We start from the raw sequence: 27,992 nt of genomic DNA on the forward strand, positions 1-27,992 counted from the left end.
TCACAACAACGACCGGCTTTTTTCCAGCTAAGGTCAAACATCACTCTATAGTGATATCCTTTGATTTCCATAGAGTAAAAATGACAAAAAGAAGAACAGAATAGTTCATTTAATATGTGTTTTATTTGAACATTAACCAAAAATCAGGCAGTAATCGCTATAGCTACTGGAGTGCGTCTTTACGTAAGGCCTTATCATGACACATTTTGCTGGAGAGGCTGCTGTACGCCTCCGTGGCTGAGGATGAGCGCTGACGCTCTGATGCGGGAATCTCTCTTCTCCCTGTTTTGCTTCAGCCTCCGGAGCACAGGTGCACTGCCGCTCTCACCGGCCCAGGGACAGTCACCTGCTGCTGGGACACGCTGCTGCCCCGGTTGGAGATCTGACCGAGAGATCAGCACATATTCAGGTTAGGCACGAAGCCAAAGAATGAGAACTACAGGACGCACTGGAACACATCCGCCCGGACAAAGAGGTTTGTTTCGGATGTACATGGAGCTCTCGGTCTCCGTCCTCCTACAGCCGGACACCGTGCAGCAATATCTTATTCTAAAGATCAAATTCTTTCACTTTTGCGTGGATAAAATCGTTTTTACAACGCAGTAATGCAAACAAACACAACTTTCAAAGAGCCCTTTTGTGATTTTATGAGACAAAACAACACAAAGTAACACAAGACTAAGAGAAGGGAAAGAGACAAATGCTTTTCAGAGTTTTTTTTTTTTTTGCAAAAGCAGATCTGAAAAATGTGGCTGCTCTCCATAACCGGTGCTTTCTAAAACTACATTCCATAGATGTTACAGATTCAAGAGACTGATTTTGTTATTTATTGGTATTTGACTATTATCTCCTGGTCTTTAACTCCACCTGTCCTTCCATCAACTTTGACCAGCTTTTATTCCACCAGTGAAGAAACGTAATCCCGCAGCATTATGCTACCACCCCCATGTTTCGCAGTAGAATGGTGTGTTAGTGTGTGTGTTGGTTTTCCACCCCAAATATCATTTTGCATGTAGACCAAAATATTACAGCTTTCCCATGTTTGCAAACAAACTTCCTTTTTGCCACCGTTTCATAAAAGCCAGACTTGTTGCGTGAACAACTCATAGTTTTCCTGGTGGCAGACCGCCGAACATTTCTCCTTGTAGGTTTACAGTTAGCAGCACGGATTCAGTACTGATGTCGTCTCAGAGCGTTTTTGCACAAATATGCTGTCAATTCACTCAGACGTGCACTTTCAAAGTAAATGTATTCTAACAATCTTAGTTATGAAACAATGCAGGTAAATTCAGTTTATTATTCTAAAGGGTGAAATGTTTCCTGACAATATCTAGCCGATAACGAATCCCTGACTTTGCAGCGACCCCTCCTCGCTGCGCTCATCTTCTTTCCATTTGAGGTTCAACATAATTGAACAGAGTTCTGCCTTATGTACAGTCAATAAATTAGAATTTGATGGGGCTTGTTTGGGAATTCAAAAGTACTTTTTGGTAATAATCGTGAAGCAGATAGTAAATACGCTCCACGTTAAGACCACATTTCCGTGTTAAAATATTTCTTTTTTTTTTATGGGTTTGTAATTATCTCAATGTAATTAGATAAATGTTGTGTTTTTTCATCAGCTGGTAAGAAGAAAATCTTCATAATTAACAGGAATAAAAGCTCGAAAACATCAAATTGCGTGTAATTAATGAACACAGTGTGTTCCACTTAGGAACTCAAATAAATTAACTTTTTAATCATTTTCTAATATATCGAATGAGTCTGCAGTTTTTTTCAAGCTGATCATGGTTTAAACTTCTCTACAACTTTCTCCCTTTAACTGTCTGATGTTACTTTGCCTTCACGACGCTGGATGTTCATTAATCTTCTCCAAATAGCATCCGACAATCAAAAGTTGTTGTGGTGGAGTTGGACCCACGTGTTAAGCAAGACAGAGGTAGCCACGAGTTTATTCAGAAAAACACCTTACAGAAAGTAACAGACAGTGAAACTCAGAGGAAAAAAAACATGCAGCACAGAAACAGTAGAAGATAGAAATTGGTGGTCACACAAACCAACAGAATAATCTGACAAGGAGGTGAGACGACTGACAGGGTTTTATCTGCTGGCAAAGAAGCAGCTGTAACTAAGAAGAGAGCAAAAATAGTGAAAGCCAGCATATAGTGTGTTAAGTAACACTGCAGATAAACGTTTTAACTTCCCAAGCTGCATTTTCATTCAAATATTTTAGATGTACTCTGCAAAAAAAATCAGCAAGGTGAATTTCTGCAAATCATTAGGAGTTACGCTGCACAAAACAAAACAGAAATCTGCCAATAGGTGATTCCACGAACACTGAGCCAAGAATAGGGAGGGATCCACTGTACAACAGGAGAAGGTGGTGTTACTGCAAAATGTGAAAAATTTAAAGGGACGTGAAATCTTCTGCCTGGCGTCACTATGAGCACAGAGGACAGTAAAAGTGTCTGTACCACAGGTTGGAGCTGAGGACTGTCGGTCCTGATTTTCTCCCATCGCTCTTCTTCTCCTCTGGAGGACCAGCTGCAGCTCTGCCTCCCCGACGTTCCTGCCGATCCCCCTCCTGGAGGGCACCCTGCGGAGGTGCTGCCGTTTAATGTTGTCCTATTACAGCGGGCAGCAAAACAACACAAGGAAATAAAAAAATAAAAGTCAGCAGCTGTTAGTCTCGGCGAAGTTATGAAAGCTCATAGTTTATTACCAGCATTCCCTTTAATTCCAGGACGGCTGACTTCCTGTTGTCACTCCTCTGGTCCTGTAGGAGAATACGGTATTCGAAAAATAAATGTTTTATTAAAAATCATATGATTCTTCTTATAAAGTGAAAGAGAAAAAACTAATCTATAGCTGACCCTCCATGAGCTGTCTTCTTCCTGCAAGCAGAGAAGATGCAGATACTCAAGACAGTTTATCAGTTTTATCTTTAGATTAGCGTTATTCGTTACACTATCAGTGTGCATTACTTACCTGGATGTTTTGTATGGGCCTCAGTACAATGCCTCTCTTTATTCTCTCCATCATTTCATCCACTGCCTTTGCCTTAATGTCCTTCAATGGCGCTGGCTCTTAAAGAAAGTCAAGTCACACGCATTGCATCATGGGAAGGAGGCAGCAGAATAACTGTTTTTAAAAAAACTCCGTTTTCAAACAAAGTAACACGGATTACTTTATGAGCTCCAAAACAATGAACCGAGTTCAGCTTTTATCAGGGAGCAGAAAAAGCAAAAAGAAAACTCACTGTTGTTATCGCCTCCGTTGACTCGATGCTTCCTGCTCCTGAGGAAATCCTGCAAGCTGCATGCGGGTAGAAAGACAGTTTAGTTTCAACTCTAATGGTCCCCTTACTAAAAACAACGCATAAATACACAATGAGGTAAAAGTATTCATCTTTTGCCTTTTGTACATCAGTCCTAGAGGGTCAATGTCCTGCTGGTTTTAGATGTTTCACTGCTTTAACATACCTGAGTCAAACAGGTTAAATAATTAGCAGGAGTCTGGAGACCCTGACTGGATAACGAGGATGTGATTCAGCTGTTTGATTCAGAGGCACATCTGAAAGCTGCAGGACACTTGACCTGTAGATGCCTGAATTTGAAGATCATTGGTCCAGAGGAAGTTTATTCCTCATCCAAACGGTTTTAAAATGATGTCAGCCGACCTTTTGAATCTGTAACACCTTCAGTGTTGCTTGATAGATTGTGTTTATGGGAATTTTTCTGACCGTTCTCCAAGAAGGGCACTGCGTCTGATGCTTTGCATTCAACTGGGCCTGGATGTAGATGTTCAACCACTGCAACCCTTACATGAAGGTTGCATGTAAGGGTTGCATGCAACCTTTACATGCAAAAACACAAAGTCTCACCAAGTATTTTTGGTGTAGTTTCTGGTTTAAATATTTTAGTTCACTTGAAATAAGACAAAACTAACTTATAAGCAAGGTACAGGAGCTTGTTTTAAGTCAGTAATTCCTTAATATTGATGAAAAATACTAGTATGATTGGCAGATCATTTCACTTTTAACACGGAGAAAATGTCTTGTTATAATAACCTGCCAATGGAACTAATACTTTTTTCTATCAATATTGAAGAATTATTGACTTAAAATAAGTTCCTATATTTTTCTGAAAAGTTACTTGTAAGTTATTTGTATCTTATTTCAAGTTCACTAAGATATTTAGAAACTACACCAAAAATAGTAAGTAATAGTAGTAAACAGTAAGTTTTTGTGTTTTTGCAGTGATGATGTTTGGAGGTCTGCAGCTGTTGACTCATTAAAAAGTAATAATAATTTCCAGAGTATCTATCATTTTACATGGCCTATATATGCTAATGTTGCCATTCCAGTTTGTAATGATGCCACTGATCGTTGACCACGAAATAAAGGAAGAAATTTCATGACTGGCGCTAATACACAGATGACAAGCTATAATGCTGGTTCTGTTTGCAGAGTGGATTCTTTACACCTGCTGTGGCCATAGTGATCGAAACATCTGTATTCAAGTATTTGGAGTGCTCTGCATATATAGTGATATTTATGCTTAGGACTGTTTGTTGGTTTTAAAAAGAAAAAACGAAAACAGTAGTTCAACCTCCATGCCATCCAACGGAAGAGAGCAGTCTGAATTTTGATTGACATACTTGATAACAGGAGTGGGTGAAGGAAGAGGAGGTGGAGGTGGAGGAGGAGGAGGAGGAAGAGGAGGAGCAGTTACTTCCTCCAGATCTTCATTTTTCTCCTCTGTGTTCATCCTTTCCTGTAAATGTTTCACTATAAAGAAAGACAAACACTTTATCTGAAGTGGCATAATACTGTCCTGAACAGGAAGGAGTCTTCATGAATGTTTATGGCTGTTGTCATGAAGTGTCATTTGGTAAATAATGGCACCTTTATGCAAAATTGTACTAAAACTTCCATTAAAAGTGCATTAAAAGTGCCAAATTTGCACTAAAAGTGTCGTTATTTATCGAATGACACTTCATGACAACAGTCATAAGCATTCATGAGGACTCATTCATGTTCATAACAGGTGTCTTATCATGTTTATGACAGTATTATGCCAGTCTTATGCACACCCTTCAACTAAAGTGCTACCAGACAAATGAACTACGTAGAGCTTGTCCAAGTTTTATATGACCTTAGTTCATATTTATATCTGCATAAAAATATAGTCCAGGTACGACGTGGCAGGAAATCGATTCTTAGTTACTGCTAAATAACTCAAATCTTGAAAGTGATGACTGGAAAAAAGCACATTAGCACAAAAAACAAACAAAAAGGGCTGCAAAAACCTTTTTAATGCTGCTGCTACTCTCTATCCTGCTGTGCCTTGAGTGCTGGCGAATTGATAAACACGTGGGTCTAAATGTGACGACCTCTGCTGTCTTTGAAGAATCCATGTCGGTTTCTGAACGGTGTGTGTAAATCAGGATCAGTGCTGTGGAAATCCCTTAAATCTTCAGTGTGCTAACTGAGTGTGCTGCTGTTCTGTGAAATACTGAAGGATAAAAAGTCTGGGAATGGCATTTCGATGCTGTGTGATGCTGTCAGTTCAAGCATTCACCATGCCATCATGACTACAGCATTTGCATAAAGCTGCATTAGATTAAGTCACGTTGTCATTGGTGCGTAATCTGTGCTGCAGTGGGGTCGGTTCTCTCTAAATCAGCTACAACATAAGTGTGTGTGTGTGTGTGTGTGGGTGTGTGTGTGTGTGGGGGGGTGTGTTGGTGGGTGTGTGGGTGTGTGTGTGTGGGTGTGTGTGTGTGTGGGTGTGCGTGGGGGTGTGGGTGTGTGGGTGTGTGAGTGAGTGCAGTGCTCATGTGATGGCATTTTTCTACATTTGTCAGGCTGGCGTATGTGGTGATCCATTGATGTGGAAGCGATATTCACGTCTTCCAATGTCAATGAAACAAAAGGCAGTAACACCACCGACTGGCTCAGCGGGGCTCGGGGAATTAAACAGAATCCAGAATTAGCTAAATTATGTTTCACCAGGCCAAACCTTTACAAAACCCCAAGATTCAGATTGGTGCATCTCCAGTTGTCTGTGGATAGCGTTCGCTGTTGTTGCTAATGATGATACAAGCTGTTACCTTCCTCCCTCAGCTCTGTCACTGAGGCTTCGACCTGAGACAGTTGACCCTCCAACATCTTCCTCTCCTCTTCAGTCTTCCTCAGCTGTTCCCTCAGCTCTGTGACTGGTGCGTTGACCTGAGACAGTTGACCCTCCAACGTCTTCCTCCCCTCTTCACTCTTCCTCAGCTGTTCCCTCAGCTCTGTGACTGGTGCGTTGACCTGAGACAGTTGACCCTCCAAGATCTTCCTCTCCTCTTCACTCTTCCTCAGCTGTTCCCTCAGCTCTGTGACTGGTGCGTTGACCTGAGACAGTTGACCCTCCAACATCTTCCTCCCGTCTTCACTCTTCCTCAGCTGTTCCCTCAGCTCTGTGACTGGTGCGTTGACCTGAGACAATTGACCCTCCAACGTCTTCCTCCCCTCTTCACTCTTCCTCAGCTGTTCCCTCAGCTCTGTGACTGGTGCGTTGACCTGAGACAATTGACCCTCCAACATCTTCCTCTCCTCTTCACTCTTCCTCAGCTGTTCTCTCAGGTCCCGCAGCTCCTCCTCAGCACCTGTACTCGGTTTGATCTGACCACAAACACAAGAGAGACTGATGAAACATCGCTTCGTAAGTCATGAATCCACGTTTCTGTCGCTGCGGCGCGGACCTGGTCCTGGTAGTAGCGCTGAATGTTGCACAGGGCCGTGTTGATGCCACATATTTGCGTCAGCGCCCGCTGCAGCCGAAGCCGCACGTCGGCCTCGGAGGCGCACGCCTCCATCGTGCTCGGTCTCTCAGCCGCCTTCTGCTCCGCCAACATCTGATGAGACAAACCAAATCTGGCTTCACCTCTAACATTTTCAACCCATCCTTGTAATCATCTGCTTTGAAGGAAATAGAAAAGAAATACATCGACTACAATGAACCGCCATTAGAGGAAAATGAAGGGAGCTGAATTGCTAGTTGTACAAAACGTCTCTCCCCAGGAGGCTGTCACAATGCGGGGGGAAAATGTTTTCAAACCATGTGTTTGACTGAACAATGACTCGGGAGCCGTCATTACTCATCGGCTTCACTGTAGAGCAGGAACTGTGTAAACAGGATGGTTTTTCTGTGAGACAAAGCGTCATTACTCTTCCATTATGAAGAAACAATTCTGGCTTTGCCTCAATTCACTGTGAAATTGTGTTTCTTTTTTCTTTTCTTTTTATTTTACCCCATCTTTTCATTGTGACAGATGAATGCACCAGTTGTAGCTATTAACTAGAGAATCAAGTTCCAAATAAACCTTTGTTCTTAAACCCAAATTCTGTCAAGAGTTCGAATGTTGCAGCTCATGTTTCTGCAACGTTGTCGTCGAACTGGTTTAAAAGCAAAAACCTGCAAGCAAAAACAGAACAAAAATCTAACAAAAGTCACAAATTTATAAAATGCCTGCAGGTGTGATGCCGTCCAGGAACGCTCCATGCCCTCTGACATCGGCCACTTCCAGGTTTTTAAGTCCGTAAAGATTTTCAGGGCAATTTTCTTAAGCAGGAATTTTTGAAATGTGTTTTCTGAAAGTGAGCTATGCACTTATTTTCTAATACTTTGGTGATCTTAAGTACTTTAGTGATGCATGCCCAAATTGACCAAGTGTTAGTGACATTAAAACTTGCCTGAGAACATGTCGATGCTCCCTGGGGTTTTCTCATCCGCCCTGATTTTGACACGTAAACAATGACTGCTTTTTTCCCAGAAACTAATTCTTTGGTTTTATTCTAGGGAATTTTAATTTTCCACTGAATACATAAATACAATTTCAACATTCAGATGAGATTATAAATGATATTCTTGACTTTCAGCTTAATTTTCATACTCTATTTTAACTCGGAGCAGAATTTATAAACACACTATTTGGGATTCTGCTGGATTTTTAAATGTTATTTAACATTTTTTAAGGGATGTTTATATACACACCAACGTCTGACTGAGCAAATGTATTTGAAGTCATGAGCAAAATTATTGACTTTCAGCTTAAAGTTGAATTTGGAAATGCTGTTTAGAGCTTTCAGCTGAGTTTATAAGCACAATTTTCCTCTTTCAGATAAATTTGTAAAGTTCGTTCTCTACATTCACCTGAATTTCGAACTTCCAGCTGGCGCCACAAAAAGTTTTGACCTCCAGCGGAGTTTAAAAACAACTATTTTTGCCTTTAAGCTAAATTTTAAAACACTGTTGGCTAGCTTATAACACTCTTAAACCTCAAGAGGAGTTTTAAAAATGCATTTTTTTTTGAGTTTCTGTCCAGTTTAAAATCAGAAAATAAAACATTCAAACAAACATCCATAAGCATCCTTTCACTTTAAACAGTCACTGGGTCCTTATGTTCTGTGAGGACATAAAAGTATTCAAAAGTATTCACTTTTGAGAACGTTCTTTTAAGTTCTCTGTTGTTATCTTTCTTTCTTCTATTTTGCCTTCTTAGTACGCGGAACTCTTCCTAAAATTTAACAAACTGCAGTGTGTGACGGGTTAAAGTTTGTTTAAAGCCACATACTGTAGCTCAATTATGATGAGAATCCTGAGGACATCCACTTGCCGTCCCTCAAATCAGTTAAGTGGGCATTTTTACGATTAAGTACATGACTGGAAAACAGGAAGTGCGAGCAGAAAGAGAGTTTTCATTTCTGCGTTTTTAGCCTGAGAACACACGGCGGCTTCAGATTCGGTTCGGTCTCCATCGGCGACATGCACCACGAGTCTTTACGCTGCAAATTACACCACTCTGATCTTTGGTTCCCCTTCAGAGAGGAGAGCCGTTTTCACACAGCAATTAGCACAGTTAGTTCACACACACACACACAGCAGCGCAAAGAGACAAAAGACACATCCGCACACACACACACAAAAAAAAAGCTCTAAATTGTTTCCTGTTTGAGGATCCACATCATTATACCACCACGCATGGCGAGGAAGAGGTGTGAATGGTTGTTGTTTTCAAAACACATGAAAACAGACAAATAGCAGCGCATACAAGAGGCATTCAGCGCACGGGGGGCCGGACGCCGGGGGGTGGGTGGGTTTCTTTTACCCTGAACTGAGAGTAAAGGGGTGGAATTGTGTGAGGAGTTGGGGGTCCCTTTCACAGGTAAGGACCCCTGCAAGGCGGCCCATTGTGCGCCTGTCCGGTAAATGGAGGACGCGGCGCACAAAGGCGACAATTGCTATATGCTCGGCAAAACATAAAGGTGTCAGGCGAAGGCAGGTTTTGCTTGAAGGCCGCTATTCTCCCGCAGCAGCAATGATGACCGCTAATTATGGGGAGAGGAGGGGCGACGCAGGAGGGGGAGAGATGTTTTGAAAGAAAAAAAAAAACTGCCTTTATTTAAGGAGCAGCTGGGACAAGAAAAACTGTGGCTCGGTGTGTGTTGGGGTGGGTGCGCGTGCGTGGGTGTGTTTGGGTGTGGGGATCTCAAATGAATTGACGTTTTCTCTGTCTGTGTGTGTTTTTGCTAGTGTGTGCGTGAATGCCAAGCCTCGTTGAGAGGGCCCAAATCTGTCGGGCGGTGTGAAAACGGAGCGCCCCCCTTTCAGTTGACCTGCCACCTCTGTTGTACCCCGACACCAAGACCGCGCTCGCGCGCGCGTGTGTGCGTGTGGGTGTGTGTGTGTGTGTGTCCCTGTCCTTTCTCTCACCACGGCCACCCGAAGGGGTCAGCGCCAACACCCCTTCTACCTTCCTGTGGCACGACCTGTCACCCTCAACGTCCGCAGGTGCAAATGTGTGATAAAAATATTTCTGAGGGAAGATGAAAACACACACACACACCCCGACGCACACACACCTGATGGGCGAAGACTTCGGCGTGTTGCCGCAGGCCCTGCTCCAGCTCCAGCTGCTGAGACATTTCTGTGAACTCCTCGGTGACAAGCTGGGAGACTGGGCAAACACAGGGAAAAAAAAAAGAGGAAAAACAGAGAGCTACAGATTCATTATGGTAACGCATTCCCTCGGGGGAATTAACATATTAGTTAGGCCGAGGGAAACCAGCTGAATTTTACTTTCAAATATCAATATAAAAGTAGCATGTTGACTATTCATATCCGTTCTTATGACCTTATGCTGCCCGGTTCACTTCTCATTTTCTGCCTCGGTTCTTTCGGCACCTCAGATTCTGCGCTTGCTTGTGTTTGCAAGTATGCAGACATGTGGTGAGACCAGGGCACCAGGACGAAATCATTTTACACTTCCAAGTCCGTCAGCCGTCAACGACTTTGACGACTGAGTGCAATACGGCCCGGGATGACCTATGACACAGCTTACAATCCGACTGTTTAGAGCTGCTTTTGGTTAGCAAGTGGAACATTGATGAACATATTCGACGCGTATTTGCTTGATGACTTTCATGATGATATTTGACAAAATGTTACGATTGTTGCTTGTTTCATAATTGGTGGCCGCATGATGTTTTTATGATGTAAAGCACTTTGAACTGCCTCGTGGATGAAAATGCGCCAGACAAATAAACTTGACTTGACTTATAGAGACATTAAAATGATGCTGCAGTTTCTTTACGCACCTGTGTGCTAATGATGAGAAACTATTCTTCAAACTCAAGTTAGCAAATCCACCTTGTTATAGTTGGTTCCTGACCACAGAGGTGAAAGTGGGCAGATATTTTACAAAGTTTGGAACTCTTGACTGAAATGATCTTGACCACCAGGTGATAAACAGAAGCCGCTATTATTGCAGCTGCTACCCAAATGTTCAAATCTTTAAGTGAATCGATTCCCACAACCAGGCAAACAGACTTAATGTCATTCAAATGGCATTATTTAGACATAAAAAGTCTCTTCCTTGCAAATAAACTTTTCCCAATATTCAAAAGTGCAAAAAGAAAATACATATGCAGTGCTGTGAAAAAGATGTTTGCCTCTTACGGATTTCTTCTTTTGTCACTTTTTTTTTTTTTTGCCAGTGTTTCAAACCAGCTAGCAAATTTTAATATGAGACAAAGATGAAAAGACAAGAAGGAAAAAGCCTGACTGGGTGTGGAAATATAAACGCTTGTAAAACTGTGGAATAACTGTGACAAACCAATTGTTGTGGCCTGGTGGCTATCAGACCTGTGGAGTTACTTCAATAGAACCAACGTGGCGACTTGAACGAGGCTAGAAGGATTTTTAAAAAGCAGCACATCGTGACACCCATCAGTCTGGAAAGGGGTTTTAAAGCTTTAGGACTCCAGTGAGTTACAGTGAGAGTCGTTATCAATGGAGAAAGCCTGGAGCAGTGATGAACCTTTACATCCAGAATTACCTCGAGCTCATTTGAAGGGTCATAAAATAACGTAAATTCTCAACAATTTCACATTTTGAGCTGCCGCCACAATATTGAGTGAGATTTGGAGACTGTCTTTAACGAGACTTGTTCAAAAAGTAATTTGCAAAAACAACCAAGCCCCATTTTCTCTAAGCTACACATAATAGCAAGTGACGGACATCTTCCTGACTTTGCTCCCCCGTTTTAGTTGCTCTAAAGATAATTGTTTATAGCAACAAAATGAGCACACTATAAGTTTAAAGGTTTTAGATGAGGCTTTAAATAATTGTATTTAGTAGGGACAGAGTGTGAGGTTTAAGACTCTAACCTTCCTTTCATAAAACAGATTACTTTCTAAGACAACTCTATGTCAGAACTCTGTGTTTTGTTAATGACTGGTGAGAACGCTTACAATTAAGTAATTAAAATATTCCAGTAACAACATGCTAGGTAATAACAGAAATTAAGATTTTAAGGAGACTTTACCTCTTTTGATTTTGGTCATGGTCTTGGTCTGCTTGCTCATTTTCCTCAGAATGGCTTCCTTCTCCTCCGCCTCTGCAACAAGCTGAAAAACATCGAGGTGAGATTCTCTCACTGACCTCCACTCCAACTCTTTCATCTCAGAGAAACATTTTTATGTTTTTTTTTCTAACCATTACCTTTACAACCACCTGCCTTATTCTTTAAACATGCAACTATGTCACTTCCTCTGATCCTGAAATTGAAAATCCAGAATCTACCTGCAGGTGTGCAATCGCAGTCTCCACATGCACAGAGTCCAAAACAGTAGCCATCCTATCGGACTACAGATCCCAAAAAACAAACACACACACACACACACGCACACACCCACACACACAGAGTGGTATTTAATACCTGCTCTCTGAGCTGGTCCTGCTCTCTGGTCAGTTCCTCCACCTGATGCTCCAGCTGTAGCTTCTCAGCCAGCAGCCCGTCCAATGACGCCTGCATCGCTAGCACAAACAGACAGACAGACCCACACTCATCATTAGGCTTTAAACCCAAGTTTAACTGCTTTTAAGTGCCATTTTTTTATATCTTCATCTTCACGCTCTTTGGAAATACAGTCAAAAATGATGCAATGCGTATTCTGTGCCAATAGGAGGCGCTGACATTGACAGCTTCCTAAGGCACAAGAACAACTTGAGCATGACTAAAGCGGTTCTCGGTTACAGGGTCCCCCAAACCCAATACTGTTGGTTCTCCTTAGTCATTTACCTTTCTTAAGAGTTTTTTCATGATCTTTCGTGAGCAAAACCTCTGCATTTATATTCACAAGCAAGGCAAAAGCAGAAATAGTTTCAGTTTTGTTGAATATTGATGCTGCAAATTGCTTTAATTTGTAGATAGCAATAAGGTTGCCCAGGACTTTTCTCTTTGGCTAACTCTGTTGTTGGATGATATGCAGGTAAGATCTGAAGTTTTTTTTTAAGAGAAACAGGAAAAAATGTTTTCAGCGAAATTAAGTTCTGAGCAACTAACCTGTGATCTTGGCTTGACTTTCAAGCAGCAAGTTCTCTTCACTGTTACTTTCCCTAAAATTAACCACAAGGCCATCAACCACATCGCAATCAACCGCATCGACATCAACCGCCAGGTCAGCCTCTGGGTCAAGGGTCACAGTCGCCAGGTCTTCTGGGAGGCTGGAGATCAGTGGCAGCAGCATCTGGCTCTTTCTTTTCAGGGCTGTGTTTTCTTTGCTGACCTGTGCAACAGAGGAGACGACGGTTAGATGTGGAGAACGACGCAGCGCCGTTACTTTATTTGTTAGCTTAAATTAATTTCTTGACATAAAGAGTTACTTTGAGAGCCAGAGCCTCCGCGCTCTCCCTGCAGGAGCGTTCCACCTGGAACTGGATCTCCAACATATTCATCTCCTTCAGCAGCTGATTGGAAGCTGATCACAGAAAGGAGAGGTTTTTCTTTTTTTTTTCTTTTCAGGCACAATTTATAGCACAAAGGAGCAAAAATGATCTTTATTATTGTAAATTTGGACATATGAAACATTTTTGTGTGACATTGAAAAAATCGACATTGCCTTAAAAGTGTTCCTACTATTTTTTTTACTATTATTATTTACTATTTTTAAGTTTTTACATCGTGTAAAGTTGAGTTATAGACAAACTCCATTCCTTAAGGACCAATGTCTTAAATGTGTTCCTGCTCCAGCACATTCAAAGCATGTCAGCTAGTTCTGTTAATGATCCATTCATCTCGTACTGATGTGTTGAATCAGGAAAAATATGTAAGTCATGCAGGACATCATCCTTTGGGGAATGGGTAAGAATTTTCAAGTTTGTTTGTTTGTTTGTTTCTTTGTTTGCTTGCATGCTCCCCTTCATGCACAGGAGAATTTAAAATACTTTACAGGAAAAAAAGAGATAAATAGATGAAAGTGGAACAATATTTGGTGTTCAATTTCCTTATTTAGCCCTCTTTATTTTAATACCCTTAAATGATGAAATGGTTTTAATAATGGAATAGTTTAGATTAAAGCATATTAATGTTGTACTTCCCCAAATCTACTAGAAAATTGGAGGCAAAACTTAATAAATGGTTGAAATAAATCTTTTTTGTGTCCAAGCGGAAAAGTAGAAAGGAGAAAAATCCCTTCACCAGAGAAGTTTCTACAAAGTATTGACTCAAGAGGTCTCAATAGAAACGCATGTCTCAGTTTGTTTGTTTGTGAACTATGAAACACGTTGAAACATTATTACATCTGTAATAATGATCCATTCATTCGTAGAAGTGACACCATTGAACACTTCTATGTTAGCCAGTCTCAGGAGTGGAAATTAGCACCCGAGTATGATGTGGCGTGTAAATTGGAGCAACGCACCCGTCACTGTGGCGGGTTAACAATTTGAACAGAAAAAAAGCGGGGAAAAAAGCTGCATTCAGCTTGAACTTCTGTCCAGGGGAGGACTGGCCTTCTGGAGTCCAGACTGATGTACATAATGTCCATATCTAGAGGCCCTACGCTGATAAAATTTAACAAAAAAATTATATTAAATCTAATTTTTATCTCCCGTGACAGCCCATTGGTTGATTTTATTGACGGACATTGGGCTTATCCAATAAAATCCCTCAGTCCTCTTGGCCCGACCCTCCCCTCTAAGGTTATAAATGGCGCCATTCCAGCTAACGGTTGCTGCTAACTGGAGTCCGAGAAAATGAGCGGATACGAGACCGGGCGGGTTAGAAAAACTAGGAGAAAAGCTAAAAAGCGCATAAGCCCATTCAGAAAAATGTGTCAAACTAACCGATATGTTAATTACTACACTAACTTTGACCGTTGGAGGAGATTCAATATCGGACAAGGAGACGAAATTAGCGTGTCAGGGGCGAAGAGGATGATGAGAGAGACACGTGACCAGGGATAGACTGAGGAAGAGTTCAGGTTTGCTGCTGCTGCCCGGTAAGAAGGAGTGAAAATGTTCATAAAGAAAAAGTTTCATGCAGGCAGGTGTGTGTGAGGGGGAAGCTAACACTAAGCTCCAGGTAGTCAGAAAAACTCTGGAGTAACACAAGAATGATGATGATGATGATGATGATGGCGCCCGTGGAGTTAATAATGAACACTTCTGAGATATTTTAGTAATAATTGTTAATTTCAGTAGAAAACGTAATAAGTAAGGGAAAACAAAACAGAAAACAGTTATTGATACAATTTAAAGATAGTTTTTAAATGACTAGACTTTAATAAATATTATCAGGGAGAGTTGTTGCCAAACTTTGGAAATATTCAACATATGATTGCAAGAATGTTAGGGTTGTATAGTTAAAGTTTGCCGTTAGTAATTACTTCAAAATTAACTTATTGCAACCCTGTTAAGGTGTCCATGCTTCATGTTAAATTATTCTGTGTACATCTGTATGGTAAACTTATTGTCAGTAAATTGGTTTTCATAGAGTTAAGAATAAATCATACATTTTCTATAATTTGCTTGTACTTGTGGGGTTTGTAATCAAAATAAAAAAAACAGTGGCTGGTGAAATGTCTGAGTGGCCGGTAAAAAATCTCTTTACCAGCCACTGTGGCTGGTAGAGAAAATTTTAATTTCCACCCCTGAGTATTATCATAAAATACAATAAAGTTTGAGAGTTTCAAACCAAAAAGTTTGACAGATGTAAAGACATTTGCAGGGTGCTGCATGTTTTTGATTCCCTCCTTCCAGAAGAAGAAAATGATTCTGCACATGAACTCAGTCGAAGCTCAGCAGAAATGTTAAAAACGTATCAATGATCGCGTTTCTGCTTTGCGTCGCTCTGTTTGTGTTTTTTTGCTGAAACAAACCTGCGACGATCACAAACTGCTGCAAATTCTCACCTTCCTCCAGCTCCATCAGCCTCTGATTGGCTTCGTCTCGCTGCTTCTCCAGGATCTCGCACTAACAATCAAAATCAGCGCAAGTGAGCAGAAGAAAACACATCAATTCGCTCGCATCAAATTCGACGCCGCTCATTTTTATTCGCATTCTGAGCCGTCGTCAGCCTCCACCTGAGGCACAAATATGATTTTGCCATTATTAATGTAATCAAGGCTGCAAACGTGGACTCTGCATTGTGCTTTGAGTCCGCAATTTTGGCTCATTTTTCACCTTTCTTGCAGATGTCATTTTAAATTACACTGGGACATTTGCTACGAAAACATCCAAATAGAAGCAGTGCAAGAAAAAAAAAAAATCAGATGTCAACACATCTGAGCAGGATTCATCTTTTTCCTCATGTGCTGCTGATTGTCTCTAATGCACACTGTAACAGCAGTACCTGAATATCTTCCCAATCTTCAGAAGATAAGCAGCTGTCCTCATCAGAGTCTGCAAGGAGAAACAAATCATTTTTTTCATTCACACACAGCGGACAGATTGGGAAACTAATTTGGAAAAGACAAAACAGACAAGTGAAAATCCTCGCATCCCAGCGTGACTGGAAAAGGAAGTCCTCCGTGCGTTTCGCTCGCACAGATAAAAGGATGTGAAACTGCAGAAAGAACCCAATAAACATGTTTCGGTTTCTGTCACACTGGACTCGAGTTACAGGAAAGTGAGTCACTCGCCGCAGCTTGCTCAACAGTCCGACGCGTTGTTTTCACTGATCTGGTGATGAGACTTTAAATACCGCTGCTGGCTACTTGGTTCGCTTAGATGAGATACTTTAGATAATCAAGTTATGTACTTTTGTTAATTAATGTATCAAGAAGGTAAACAGTTGCATCCTAAAAATCTCTCTTTTGGTCTCAACGTTTCTCATCGGTTCAGACGTCTTGCGGTTCCACCAGATGTATTTTTTGATTCCCTGTTCTTCTTAGAGAAAATTTGCTTTCTCATGAAAAACCTTCTAAGCACTTCAATTATTTTCTTACCAATCATTTCTGAATTTTAATATGGAGCTCTTGTGTCTTTTTTCTAGCATTTCTTTGAGCATTGATCTGCTCTTGAGGTGATTTTTTTACAGGTTAACTTCTAGAATATGGTCTCAAATATCCTTAATTCTTAAATAACTCTTACCAGTGTAAAATAATGGACTTCATATAGTTTTGAATTTGCCTTATAACTATTCCCAGATTGATTGTTAGCCACAGTTGCTTTTCTAACGTCATTGCTGGTGTCTGTCCGCCCTGACATTGTGTTAAACCATAAAGAAATCAGCCAAAACGCCTGTTTCTACATCCCATCAGTCAGACATATAGAATTATAATGCAATAAAGTTTGAGGCTTTATTGCAAATAAGCCTCATTTTGTCCTGATGGATAAAAAAAAATCTAAGTTAAATCCCACAGTTCATGAATACAATCTTATGTGCGAAGGACAGACTCATCGTCATTTTTGCAGTCTTAATTCCTTTTAAAAGTTTAATAATGTGAAACAAGGTCAACTTGTTTCATGTCTTTTTTATACAATGCTGTACAGACACGATGTTTTAAAATGTGCCACCAAGCAACATTTGTTTTTACAGTTTAAAAGTCTTGAAGGCTGCTTTGATGCCTGTTAGACCAGATTAAGTCAGACTAGCCACAAAAATTCAATCAAGAAACGCATGAAGCGAAGCTTTAAAAAGGCAAATGTGAAAGAAATAAAGTTTTTTTCAGAGAATAAAATAATGTGTCTACTGGCCAATTGCCAAAAGTGAAATATTTTCTGCTCACTAGGAGAATCCTTTTATGATTCATTATTTTAACCAAGTTAATCACCACCTATTAAAAAAAAAATCAAAATCTGAAATTAATTTAGCAAGATTTTATTCATTTTATGTATCCATACCTGCAACTGTGCTCTCCTCATCTTGTATCCACATCTTTCCGTAAGATTTCAGATGTTATATTTTCTTTAAAAAGCTGCTCAATCCAGCACAACGAATACGCTGTGATTTCTCTGAAAAGCAGCCAGTTTATATTGAAACTAACAAATGGTATTTCTGCCTAAACCTCACCCCCACTGCCAAATACAAAAATGAGGAACTTACGCCTCACTTAAAAACGCAGTGTTAGTCACAAGAAGTTTTTCTTATTAGAATAAAGTCAGTTTTTGTCTTATATCAGAGGTATTTAGTGATCAGCAAGTTCCATGCAGTAAAAAGAAAAAAAGCTCTGCTTTGTGTATGTGGCTTCTTAAGAGGAGACTCTGTCTCTCTGCAGCAGACTCAATGTCACTCAAGCAGCCGGAGCAAAGCAAGAGCTGCTTTCGCCTCTCTAGTAGCATCTGTGCTGGAGTTCATGACCTGTGAAGCATCCGCAGCCCACCGTAGGAACCATATTTCTGGGTGAGAAGTTGGCAGATGACCGAGGGCTGGTGGCACGATGATGCTGATGACACATTTCTCCGCCGTGAATAATTTACGAGCTTCAAATTCCTGATCCCTCACTCCTGTTTTATTCATCCACCTGCCTTCCAGGAGTTGATTTCTAGTAGGTTGCCAACAGTCCAGGTTAAGTACTGTAAATTTACTGCACTTGGTGTGTTTTCACTCATTTCTGCAGATGGATTTGAAGTGCTGGATGGAGGTTAGAAAATTAAATAATTTTAAAACTTTTCTGAAACACCATAAAGCATATAACATTTTTATTTTGTTGTAAGTGTACTGTAATAAATTGAGAATTTAATTTTCCACCTCTTACTACTGTAATTGAAACAACTGGTAGAATATCTTCCTCTTTTTACAAAATGTTTTACACTTAATTAAAGAGAACGCAGCAAATCTCTAACATGACAACACAAATGAAAACAAACAATATCTTAAAATGGCTAAATAGATTATTAAGAGTTAAATGAAACACCTCATATTGGAGTATTTCACAAGAAAACCAGGTAATGAGTGCAAATTGGGTAGTTTTTCTTCCAACTTTAAACAGCTGTTTTACATCTTAAATCTAATCAGCTCTTTTTTTAATGTTTTTTCCCTCTAAAGCTAACCTGTTGACATGATGCTAGCACGTTCCTAATAAGCAGTTGTTGCTTTTTCAGACCGAAGAAGCTGAAAACATCTCCAATTTTCAGCTTCTTGTGAGTAATACTGATTTTTGTCATTTTAATTCTGCTTACCTGGTGCCATTAGTCCTAAGTTAATACAAGCAAACTACTTGGCTAACGTCATCATAGCATGCTAGCTTGCTAGCTAAATGTTTAGAGAGGCTGAAGGAGAAGGAAACAGATACTTTTGTGTACAATTACAAAACTTTAACTAACGTTTGACCCAACCGACCTGTGACACCACAGAAAAGAATCTTTGCACGGCAATGAAAAAAGTCATTTAACACACTTCCTACAGAGAAGGTCAAAAACAATCAGATATATGTTTTGTTACATATCAGAACCATATGCAACAGTATTTTTATATGTTTATATTCTATATTGTGAAGTTTTTACTGTCTTTTAACAGCCAAGGAAAGAACTGACATGTTACTTCACTCACCACAGATAAAGCTTCAATAAAAACAAAATGTCCTCGTTTAAATTCCTGCAGACACGCTGCCCCTTTATTTTTAGAAATATTTAAAATAATCACAAGACCTCATTGAAATTTTATTCTTTTCTTCCACCCACGGGATTCAAGGAAACTTCCTGCACGGTGGAGGGATGAAAAGCGTGTTCGTGATGCTTCGTCCTTGTGATTTAATGGCTCTTTTCTTCCCTCCTGTGCTGCATGTGGCCGTTTTGGGTTCCACCTGAGCACCAGAGCCTCCTGCAGCCCAGCACCGTGACCTTCACTCGTGACCCTTTAGCGTCTTCAGAAAGCCTCACCATAACGGGTCGCATTAGCATCAGCGGCTGTCTGGAACAGCTGGACATCATTTAGGAAGTTGATTCTTTTTATTTTATTTTTTTTCTGTGCGTTTTTATTCATTCTGGTTCGATGGAAAACGTTTCTTTGTGAATTAGATGGATCAATGAAAGCATAAGTTTCCGTCCATTCAGCCTTCTGCACTTTTTTTTGTCTAATTAGGTTAATTCATATTTATTTCACTCGTAAGTCTGATTTCTTTTAATGTGAAATGATAAAGTTATTACTAATGAAGACAGTAACATAATGTCCCATCAACTTTTTAATAATCTGATACAATGATTACAGTAATTACGATCTGATCATTAAAAAAAAATAATAATAATCAAGTTAGTGAGAATTCAAAAAATCTCTGCAAATTATACTGACACCAGAACTTATTTAGCACAACGGGAACGTCCAATAAGAGATTTAATTACAAATTTAAGTGTTTTAATGGATTTTCAAAATTAAATTACACTTCTATGGATAGTCAAGATAGAAAATAATATTAACATTTGAGATAAATTGCAGACGAAAAGACATTTTTCTTAAAGACCTCAATCAAATTTTGGACAAAAATATCAGAGATGTTGAAAACTTGGCTCCACGGTCCAAAACACATGAAACAATAAAAATGTATGAAATGTATAAAATTTATATAATTACCTTTTACAGAAAACAGTGTCATTAAATATTAGAAGTACAGACCCTTCTTTTATGATCATCTTATGTTCACCTAGAAAGCCTTGAAAAAGTAAACACGCCTTTAATAAATCTTTCAGATTCAGGTTACAGCCACAAATTTCATTGTACTTTATTGTTCCTTGGGAGGCATGAACAGAAAGTAGCACTTAAATGTAAATAATATAATGTGATCAAACGTTTTAACAATTAAAAATGCAATGCAATAAAAAAAAGTGTAGCCTGCCTTTGAAAAACCCTTAATAAAATTAATTTCAACCAATTATCTTGTGAATTTACCTGATTGGTCAAAAGAGGGTTACCTTCCCTAAACCTGTGCATAGTTTGAGAATGAATGCAGCAGTTCTGTGAAGGCCTCAAGTGAACATTAGGGAACAAACAACATCATGGAGGATAAGGGACACAGCAGAGGGAAGGTTGTGGAGAAGTTTAAAGTAAAGTTAAGGTTATAGATCAAAAGCCAATGGGGCGTAACAACAAACGCACATGGGAGCAGTAACCAGAGAACCAACCAGGAGTCCCGTGGCAATTTGGACAAGCAGTAGCTCAACGGGAAACCAATATTTTGACCTGAAATAAGAAAATCAAGTGTGTGCAGTTTGCCACAGGTCGTAAGGAGGACGCAGAAACACATAGAAGAAGTAGTTCTGGTCAGCTGAGACCAAAATGTAACTTTTTATTGGCTTCATGAAAAATTATTTGCTGACAGAAAAACTGGTCAGATGTAATAAATCTAAATCCAGAGCAGCAAGCAGTTAGAGGGAACAGAATCTTCAGGCATGCTAGTTGGACAAATCCGACCAACATCTGGGTATACAGTGGGATGAAGTCCAAAGTATATTGGGTTGAGCAATGACCGAAAATCCAGGTTTAAGAATGCAAATAAAGAGCACACTATTCAGATTTTAAAAACAATTTCATTTTCTTCCCACGTTACATTTACGCCGTGCTTACGTCACATTTATCCCCAATAAACAACCCAATCGAAGGTTGTTGCAAAGTGACAGCCTCCTTAAAACTCCTAAGGATGTGAATACTTTTTGAAGGCATTTTGCAAGTTGAGGATTTCTTCACACGTTTGTGCTGAGATCAGCCCCGTCTTCAGTTCTTTCCTCGGACGATCCGAGACTCCATGAAGTCACGCAGCGTGAAGTAGCTAATGTGTTTTCAGCTGTGAGCCGCAGCCTGCATGTGCTGCTGCACATTGACGACCGAGCTCAGTACAGGCTGGCAGGCGAGGGCAGAGAGGGGCTGAGCGAGTGTTGTCCTCGGACTATAAGTCGATGGCACACCAACAACGCAGACGAGCCGATGAAACAACGCAGTTCAAAAAATGAACCGGCTGCCCCCCCGAAGAGCGGCGACCTGACCTGTCCGTGTTTGACATCAGTCACAACAGGCATTTCATTTCATTTCAGATTTGGACATCACCATAGATAAATTTCAGCCCGGCTACATTTTTCTTAATCTGACATCGCTGCGCTTCATAAAAGAAAGAAAAAAGCCGATGTTAAAAGTTCAAGTTCGCGGTCATCTGAGGACACGAAACACGTGCAACCCACTAATCTGCCTCTGAACTGTGGCCCTGACGTTCGCTCTGCCGTTTCCTATTGAGGGACATAAATAGTGTATGTGCGCTCAACTTTTATTTGACGCCATGTGATGTTTACACAAAATGAAGTAATCTGACCCCAGAAAAAAATAGAAGAAGAAAAAAAGGATCCATCCTGCGTTTTGATGTGGAGGTTGCATCTTTTGTGATTTGTAGGAGGAACATTTACAGAATGAGTTCTGTTAAATCCTGGGCTGCCCTCAGCGTTTCACTGATTGTTACCTCTCATCACTGCCTTTAAACAAGCCGAGCCAATCATACATATATCTTGGGGTTAGTATTAGGACAGAATAACTTCCTTAATGAGGATAACTTTCCACTTTTCAGAGAAGCTATACTCTAAAACCTAAGCCTTAAACATTTTTTAAAAGGTTTTTCTAACTTTGCCGTAAAAATATGACTTTAATTTATGGTTTGCAATCTAAAAACAATGCATTTTCTGACATTTTAATCCCTTAATTTCTGATTTAAGTGTATAAAGTTCCTCTCTCTTGTCTTTTTTCTTCAGAAAACAAAAGTTTTTATTTGTCCCGTTTACTTAACTTGTAAATTACAGAGAGGAGGTTTTTATCTATTGCCTGAATCAACGACTGACTGCCACATTGATTGATTTTGATCAATTTTTATATTTCGTGGAAAGTTATTTGACAATAAAGTGCTCCATCAGGGTCCCTTGGAGACACACAAAAAAAAATGCTATAGAAATGTCTCAACATGTGTTTCAATTTTAAATTAAAGAATGCTATCATTAATTACAGTCCTCATCATCTGGCAAAGATAAATGATTTTTCTGAAAATATTCAACCCTTTAAATCTCAGTATTATTGATTAAAAATCTCTCTCTTTTTTTTAAAAGAATACAATAATGTTTAATATTTACCCATTTAGTTTTTGGTGACCATAAACTCATTATCTGAGTTTGTAAAAAATATATATCATTTGTTTTATTTAATATTTGTTTTTATTTTACTGCATTTTTTAATATATTTTTTTACTTTAAGGTATGCAATAAGTTGACTTGCAGCACATACAATACAATTTTCACGTACATCTGTGAAGAATAAAACATGAAATGTTGAAAAAATGTGAATACTGGGGAATCAAAAAATCTAATTTCAACATGTTATCTTGAATTTTGAATGGGAGACAAAACACTGCCAGAGAAGCACAGATTAATTTATTTAAAGAAATGAAGGGAAAAAACTAATAATAAAAGATGACATTTTATTGCATCTGTATTCCCACAGCCAAAGTTATGTCAAAAAATTTTAAAATCTAATCAAAACCCCAGAAAAAGATGTCCTAGAGGAGGATTAAAGGTGAGCAAAGCATAAATAAGCTCCAGGTTTCAAAACGGGTCTCTTAATATTTTATTAGTTGCTTCAAGGGTCGCCAAGCAACAAAAAGAAGGGAGTCAATTAAAGGACATAATCTTACTAAAGCATCTTAATTGTTGTTTATAGCTTTTCCTACCTCCCTGTTTCCTCACTTCCTAATATCATGATTGGTATTAGGAGATACCAATCGTGCCTCTCAAGTTAAAAAACTAAACCCTGGCAACCCTTTACGCCCGTCGTCATCTGCATGAACTCAGCTTACTCTGCTTAAAAAAAACAAACAGCTGCCTAATGAAGCTGAGGGAAAGTGACGCGGCTGCGGCATCAGTTCGTTTAATACTCGCAGCACAATGGGCCGAGGTGACAGATCGTTGGATTTCATCACCACTGATATGATTTTTGAGGGAGAGCAGAGGGGAGGGCTGAAGGACGTGATTACGGCCTGGGGTTTTGCATCCAGCGTGTGAAATTAGCCAAATCTGAGTCAGGCAGCGAGATTAGGAGGCAGAAGGGGGGAAAAAAAATAAAATTAAAAAAAAGTCACACTCACCTGTTTCGGGGCCGCGACCTACTCAGCTCTAATAACTGTGTGATTGGATTATGCCGGCTTTTAGCAGCACCACAGCTGCAGCTGACGGAGCGGGCTCTCCGTTCTCAGGTCGGGGCCGGGGTCAACGAGAGGCCAGTGGGGGCCGTGACCTTTTTTTTTAACTTTCTTTCTTTCTCTCTTTCTTTCTTCCTTTCTTTCTGCGGAAGACGGAGCCTTCGGCGGCGCTGCGCAACAGGAAGGGGAATGAAAGATTTTAAGAGACAAATCACAAGAGGAGGGGAGGGAGAGGTTTTTCTTTGTTGGTTTCTTTTGCTTTTTTCATCCTAGCTCGGTGGTGACAGGTTTGATTTCTGGAAATTCACGGAGGAGGATGTTTGAATTTAACAGGGGGAGCGGGAAAGATGGAGAGTGCTCGAGGAGGGAGACGGGATGTGTTGTGACAGAAGAGCCTCGCAGATACTGCTGGCCTCCTGGTGACTCCACTGTACGCTGGAAACACAAACAAACAAGCCAACCTCTGCTGCTGCTGCTACTACAGCCTCCACCAAATATCTACTCCCTCACACATCCCTCCTTTCACAAAAGCTATTTCGTTTGGTCCAAACATGAACCATCTCCTATTTCTTTGTAGTAATAATTTAGTTGTTGTGTTTTTTAGAGCCAGTCTCTATTTATGCATCCTCCTAATGGGATTTTGAATACGGTTCCCATTTGACATCATATCATGAAGTCACAGCTTCCAATGGCAGCTATTCCATAATCCTCACGCAAACATCCGAGACTGCAGGTGTAAATGAACGAGTCCGGGCTGTTGTCACTGAGAATAGCAGCCTGATTATTCACTCCTCCCGTGGGGGGTTGGAGGTGGGGCAGCGGATTTGTCTCCGCATGCATCTGGTTTAGACCAGGGGATGATGTCCGAGTCTATTGGAGAGAGTAAGTGACGATATTCCCCCTCTGGGATTGGTCTCAGCATAGCAGCACACAGCTCTGTGATTGGTAAAGCCCAGAGGAGAGCGTCCAAAAAAAGCGGGATTTCGGGCTTCTCAAGGACGAAACGTGCAAACCGGCATCGTTCACGCTGAAAGACTCTCGTCTGGCTGGGTATTCCGTATGACGTCTAATCAATAATCAATGGTGAAATAGTCCGTCTGCCTTAAACAGAGAGGTAGCTTCTTCCTCACCGTATCTTGGATGCAGATTTTTACCACAAATGTATCCAAATTACAATGGCTCCTGGAAGATTTCTGACTTATGCAGCAGCAGGATAACCCGACTATGTTTTCTCATAATTCTATCAGAAACAAACAATATTGGTGGAAAGAACATAATTTAGAATCTAATAGATTTCCCAGGGACTTGCTATGAATGAATAAAGGATTTTCTCAAACCTTTTGTTATTGTTTCTCTGTTTCTGCCATGTTTATGAACGTCACTGTAAAAGAATATGAAATAAATGGCTGATTTTGCAGGTAATTTTTAAATTTTGGATCATTTTTGTTTGTAATTTTTTTATGCTTTTAAAATGTTTTTTTTTTTTTTTGTTTGCTTGCTTTATCACTGAAGAGCAAACCAAATACGTGAATATCTCAATACGTTCTCTTTTTTTTTTTCCTTTTACTTATTATTATCTTTTTAGTTAATTTGTGTAAAATAAAAATCAATTCAAGAAATCAAATCAGGCAAAACGTAAAAACAAATTTGAAACATAAACCATCCAATAAGAGGTAGTCTAAATATTAGAAAAAAATATTGAAGATGTTTTATTTCTTGCATATCCAGAACATTTTTTTTTTCACTTAATTTTTCTTGGAAGCCTTGTAATAAATGCTATTTTATTAAATCATAAAATAATATGTGCATGCTGTATGTTTAATAGTATTTGGCTTTAATAGTCACAACCGAACCGTCTTTCTGAAGGTTTCTCTCTGTGTGTGTCTGTTCCCTTCCTGCCCTCTAGGTGGCGCTCTGGCTCTGCCGTCTGCCACTTGTTGCTCTGCTCTTTCTTCAACAGGTTCCTCTGAGCTGCAGAGCCGAATCGCTTCACAAATTCACATTTTCTTCCTGTAAAACAAAGAGGAAGGTGCTGCCTTCCAGCATCCTCTTCACTCCTTCCGCGCCGCATTTTGTTTTTATTACTCCATATGACTTCCACACCTCTGCATGTATCTTCACAGCTCCACGTCACGCGTGACTCCGGAAACAATGGCGCCTGTCAGCGGCCCAGACGTGCCGTCAGAGCCGTCCCTCACTGGGTTTTTATAAAACCATCACCGCCTCACAGGGATGAGTTCAGATGGGGGGGGGGTGGAACCGTCTGCTGGACCCGGCACAAAGTGGCACCATCTCTGGGTTGTTGCAGAGGAGGAAGCCCGGTGTCTGATGGTGATACACCGTCTGCAGCTCAAACAGTGAACAAACGCTGAGAGCTGGCGCAGCGTTTGGCATCCAAATCATTTCTGCGTCTTTAACGCCGGATCGTGTTCTTCGTTTGCTGTTATTGTTTCTTTTCAAACGGAGAAAATGTGTCGGATTGATTGCCGAGTAGCACGAAATGGACTGGAATAAGTACAAAATCAGGTCTGAAAATAGAGACAGAATAATCAAATATAAAGGAGATGATATTTGCATCCTCTGTAACATAAAAAAACACCCGGAAAAGGAGTTGATATATTCCTATTTTCCCCTGAATAAAGATAAGTTTTTTTTTTTTGTTTTTTGCTAAAACGCTAGAGAGACTATATTCTAACTATAAATTATGAAATCTTTTTTTTTTCTTAATTTACAGATTTCTAATTACTTGATTGCAGGGTTTATTAAACAGGTAGAAAAACCTTTGAATCTGCAACATCAGTAAAGATGAGCAACTCTAAATAAATAGGCCGATGAGTGAAAGTGTTTTTGTTTCTTTTCTTAAGTGACAAGAATTTAAATATTTATCCACTTTATTAGCACTTTATTTATGTGCATTAAAAATATACCAAAACATCTAAAAATTATTAGATTTGTTTACATAAGAAATGCAAAAACAAATCTATGTTGCTTGCTCAACTTTTTTCTTTTTCTAATGTTTTGGTTTTTACGCCACATCCATATGTTCAAATGAAATAAAAACTGCACAAGCTGCTAAAAATGACTGAAAACAAACTTTAAACTCTTTTTCTTTTTCTTTAGATTGTATGCTGTGTTGTTCCAAATATTAACTGGAAGCCGTAAATGTAATGGGAATAAATAGTTTCTCCTAAACAGAAATGTTCCTACAAATTTTATACAAATTGAGTTTCTTAATGTTCAAAGAATGAACACGTTTTGTTTTACAGTGGTATTACACTAAACTTTATTTAATAACGACATCTAAAAAAGTAAACGAGAGAATGTAGAGCAACGCAAAGATACCTTACAGCATTTAATTATCTGAAGGTAAATGCATTTTTTTTTAAGTATTTGAAATTAAAAAGTGACAAATTTTCATCATTTGGTATATAGAATTTTTCATTTGAAGAAAATTATTTTATTTTTTTTTTTGTTGGGAGTTTATGGCATAAATTAAAATAAAACTTATGAACTACAACCAGTAAATTTATAGTATATTTACATCTGTGGTGAGACAGAAAAAGTTTGATGTCAACTCTTCATTGACACATTAATTAATATTGTATTGAACAAACGTCAGACTTCAGTAATCTGAAATATCTTTGTTTTATTTTTAAACTGCACGTTTCAACTAGAATGTTTGTTTAATTAAACGTTGGCGTCAGATTGTGTGTGCAGAAGCCTCAGTTTTTTTTTCTACATGGCAGCGATGGTTCCAGTAGAGCTGCTGACAGGAGATTAAAGGACGGGACGGTCCAGAACCAGAACCAAAGTATCTCTAAGACCACACCCATGTCTCTGTTTCCTTCCATCTCTTCATCCCTCTATCTCTCCTCCCTCCTTTACGATTACCCAAACACATTTTCATCTACATCATGCTGTTGGTTTTTTTATTCCTTACCTTGAATTTTCTTTTAGAAATGTTCTTTTTCCACTCAGTATCCATGTTTGCAATGCTTCCCCTCTTCTTCTTCTCCTCCTTCCCCTTTCTCCAACATTTTTCTTTAAACACTCAGTTCTCCCC

General features: G+C 39.6%; 1 protein-coding gene across 2 annotated transcripts; it reads right to left on the reverse strand.

The window, feature by feature from the left end:
• Positions 1 to 104: 104 nt before the first annotated feature.
• shtn2 (shootin 2) lies at positions 105 to 27,992 on the reverse strand. Of its 2 annotated transcripts, none has more exons than XM_032584091.1 (17): positions 27,870 to 27,992; positions 16,183 to 16,232; positions 15,743 to 15,803; positions 13,215 to 13,309; positions 12,895 to 13,117; positions 12,268 to 12,365; positions 11,875 to 11,956; positions 9,911 to 10,005; positions 6,751 to 6,903; positions 6,115 to 6,670; positions 4,660 to 4,789; positions 3,260 to 3,315; positions 2,989 to 3,086; positions 2,874 to 2,894; positions 2,723 to 2,776; positions 2,475 to 2,625; positions 105 to 382 (listed from the first exon to the last, which is right to left on the reverse strand). In XM_032584091.1, the coding sequence occupies exons 3-17, from the start codon at positions 15,756 to 15,758 to the stop codon at positions 195 to 197; spliced, it is 2,016 nt and encodes a 671-aa protein (XP_032439982.1). In that variant the 5' UTR covers positions 15,759 to 15,803; positions 16,183 to 16,232; positions 27,870 to 27,992; the 3' UTR covers positions 105 to 194. The 2 variants fall into 2 exon arrangements, with proteins under 2 accessions (XP_032439982.1, XP_032439981.1); XM_032584090.1 differs by lacking the exon at positions 27,870 to 27,992 and adding an exon at positions 17,676 to 17,832.

This window comes from Xiphophorus hellerii, chromosome 14, assembly GCF_003331165.1.
Source record: "Xiphophorus hellerii strain 12219 chromosome 14, Xiphophorus_hellerii-4.1, whole genome shotgun sequence".
In the NCBI taxonomy this organism is placed as follows: Eukaryota; Metazoa; Chordata; class Actinopteri; order Cyprinodontiformes; family Poeciliidae; genus Xiphophorus; species Xiphophorus hellerii.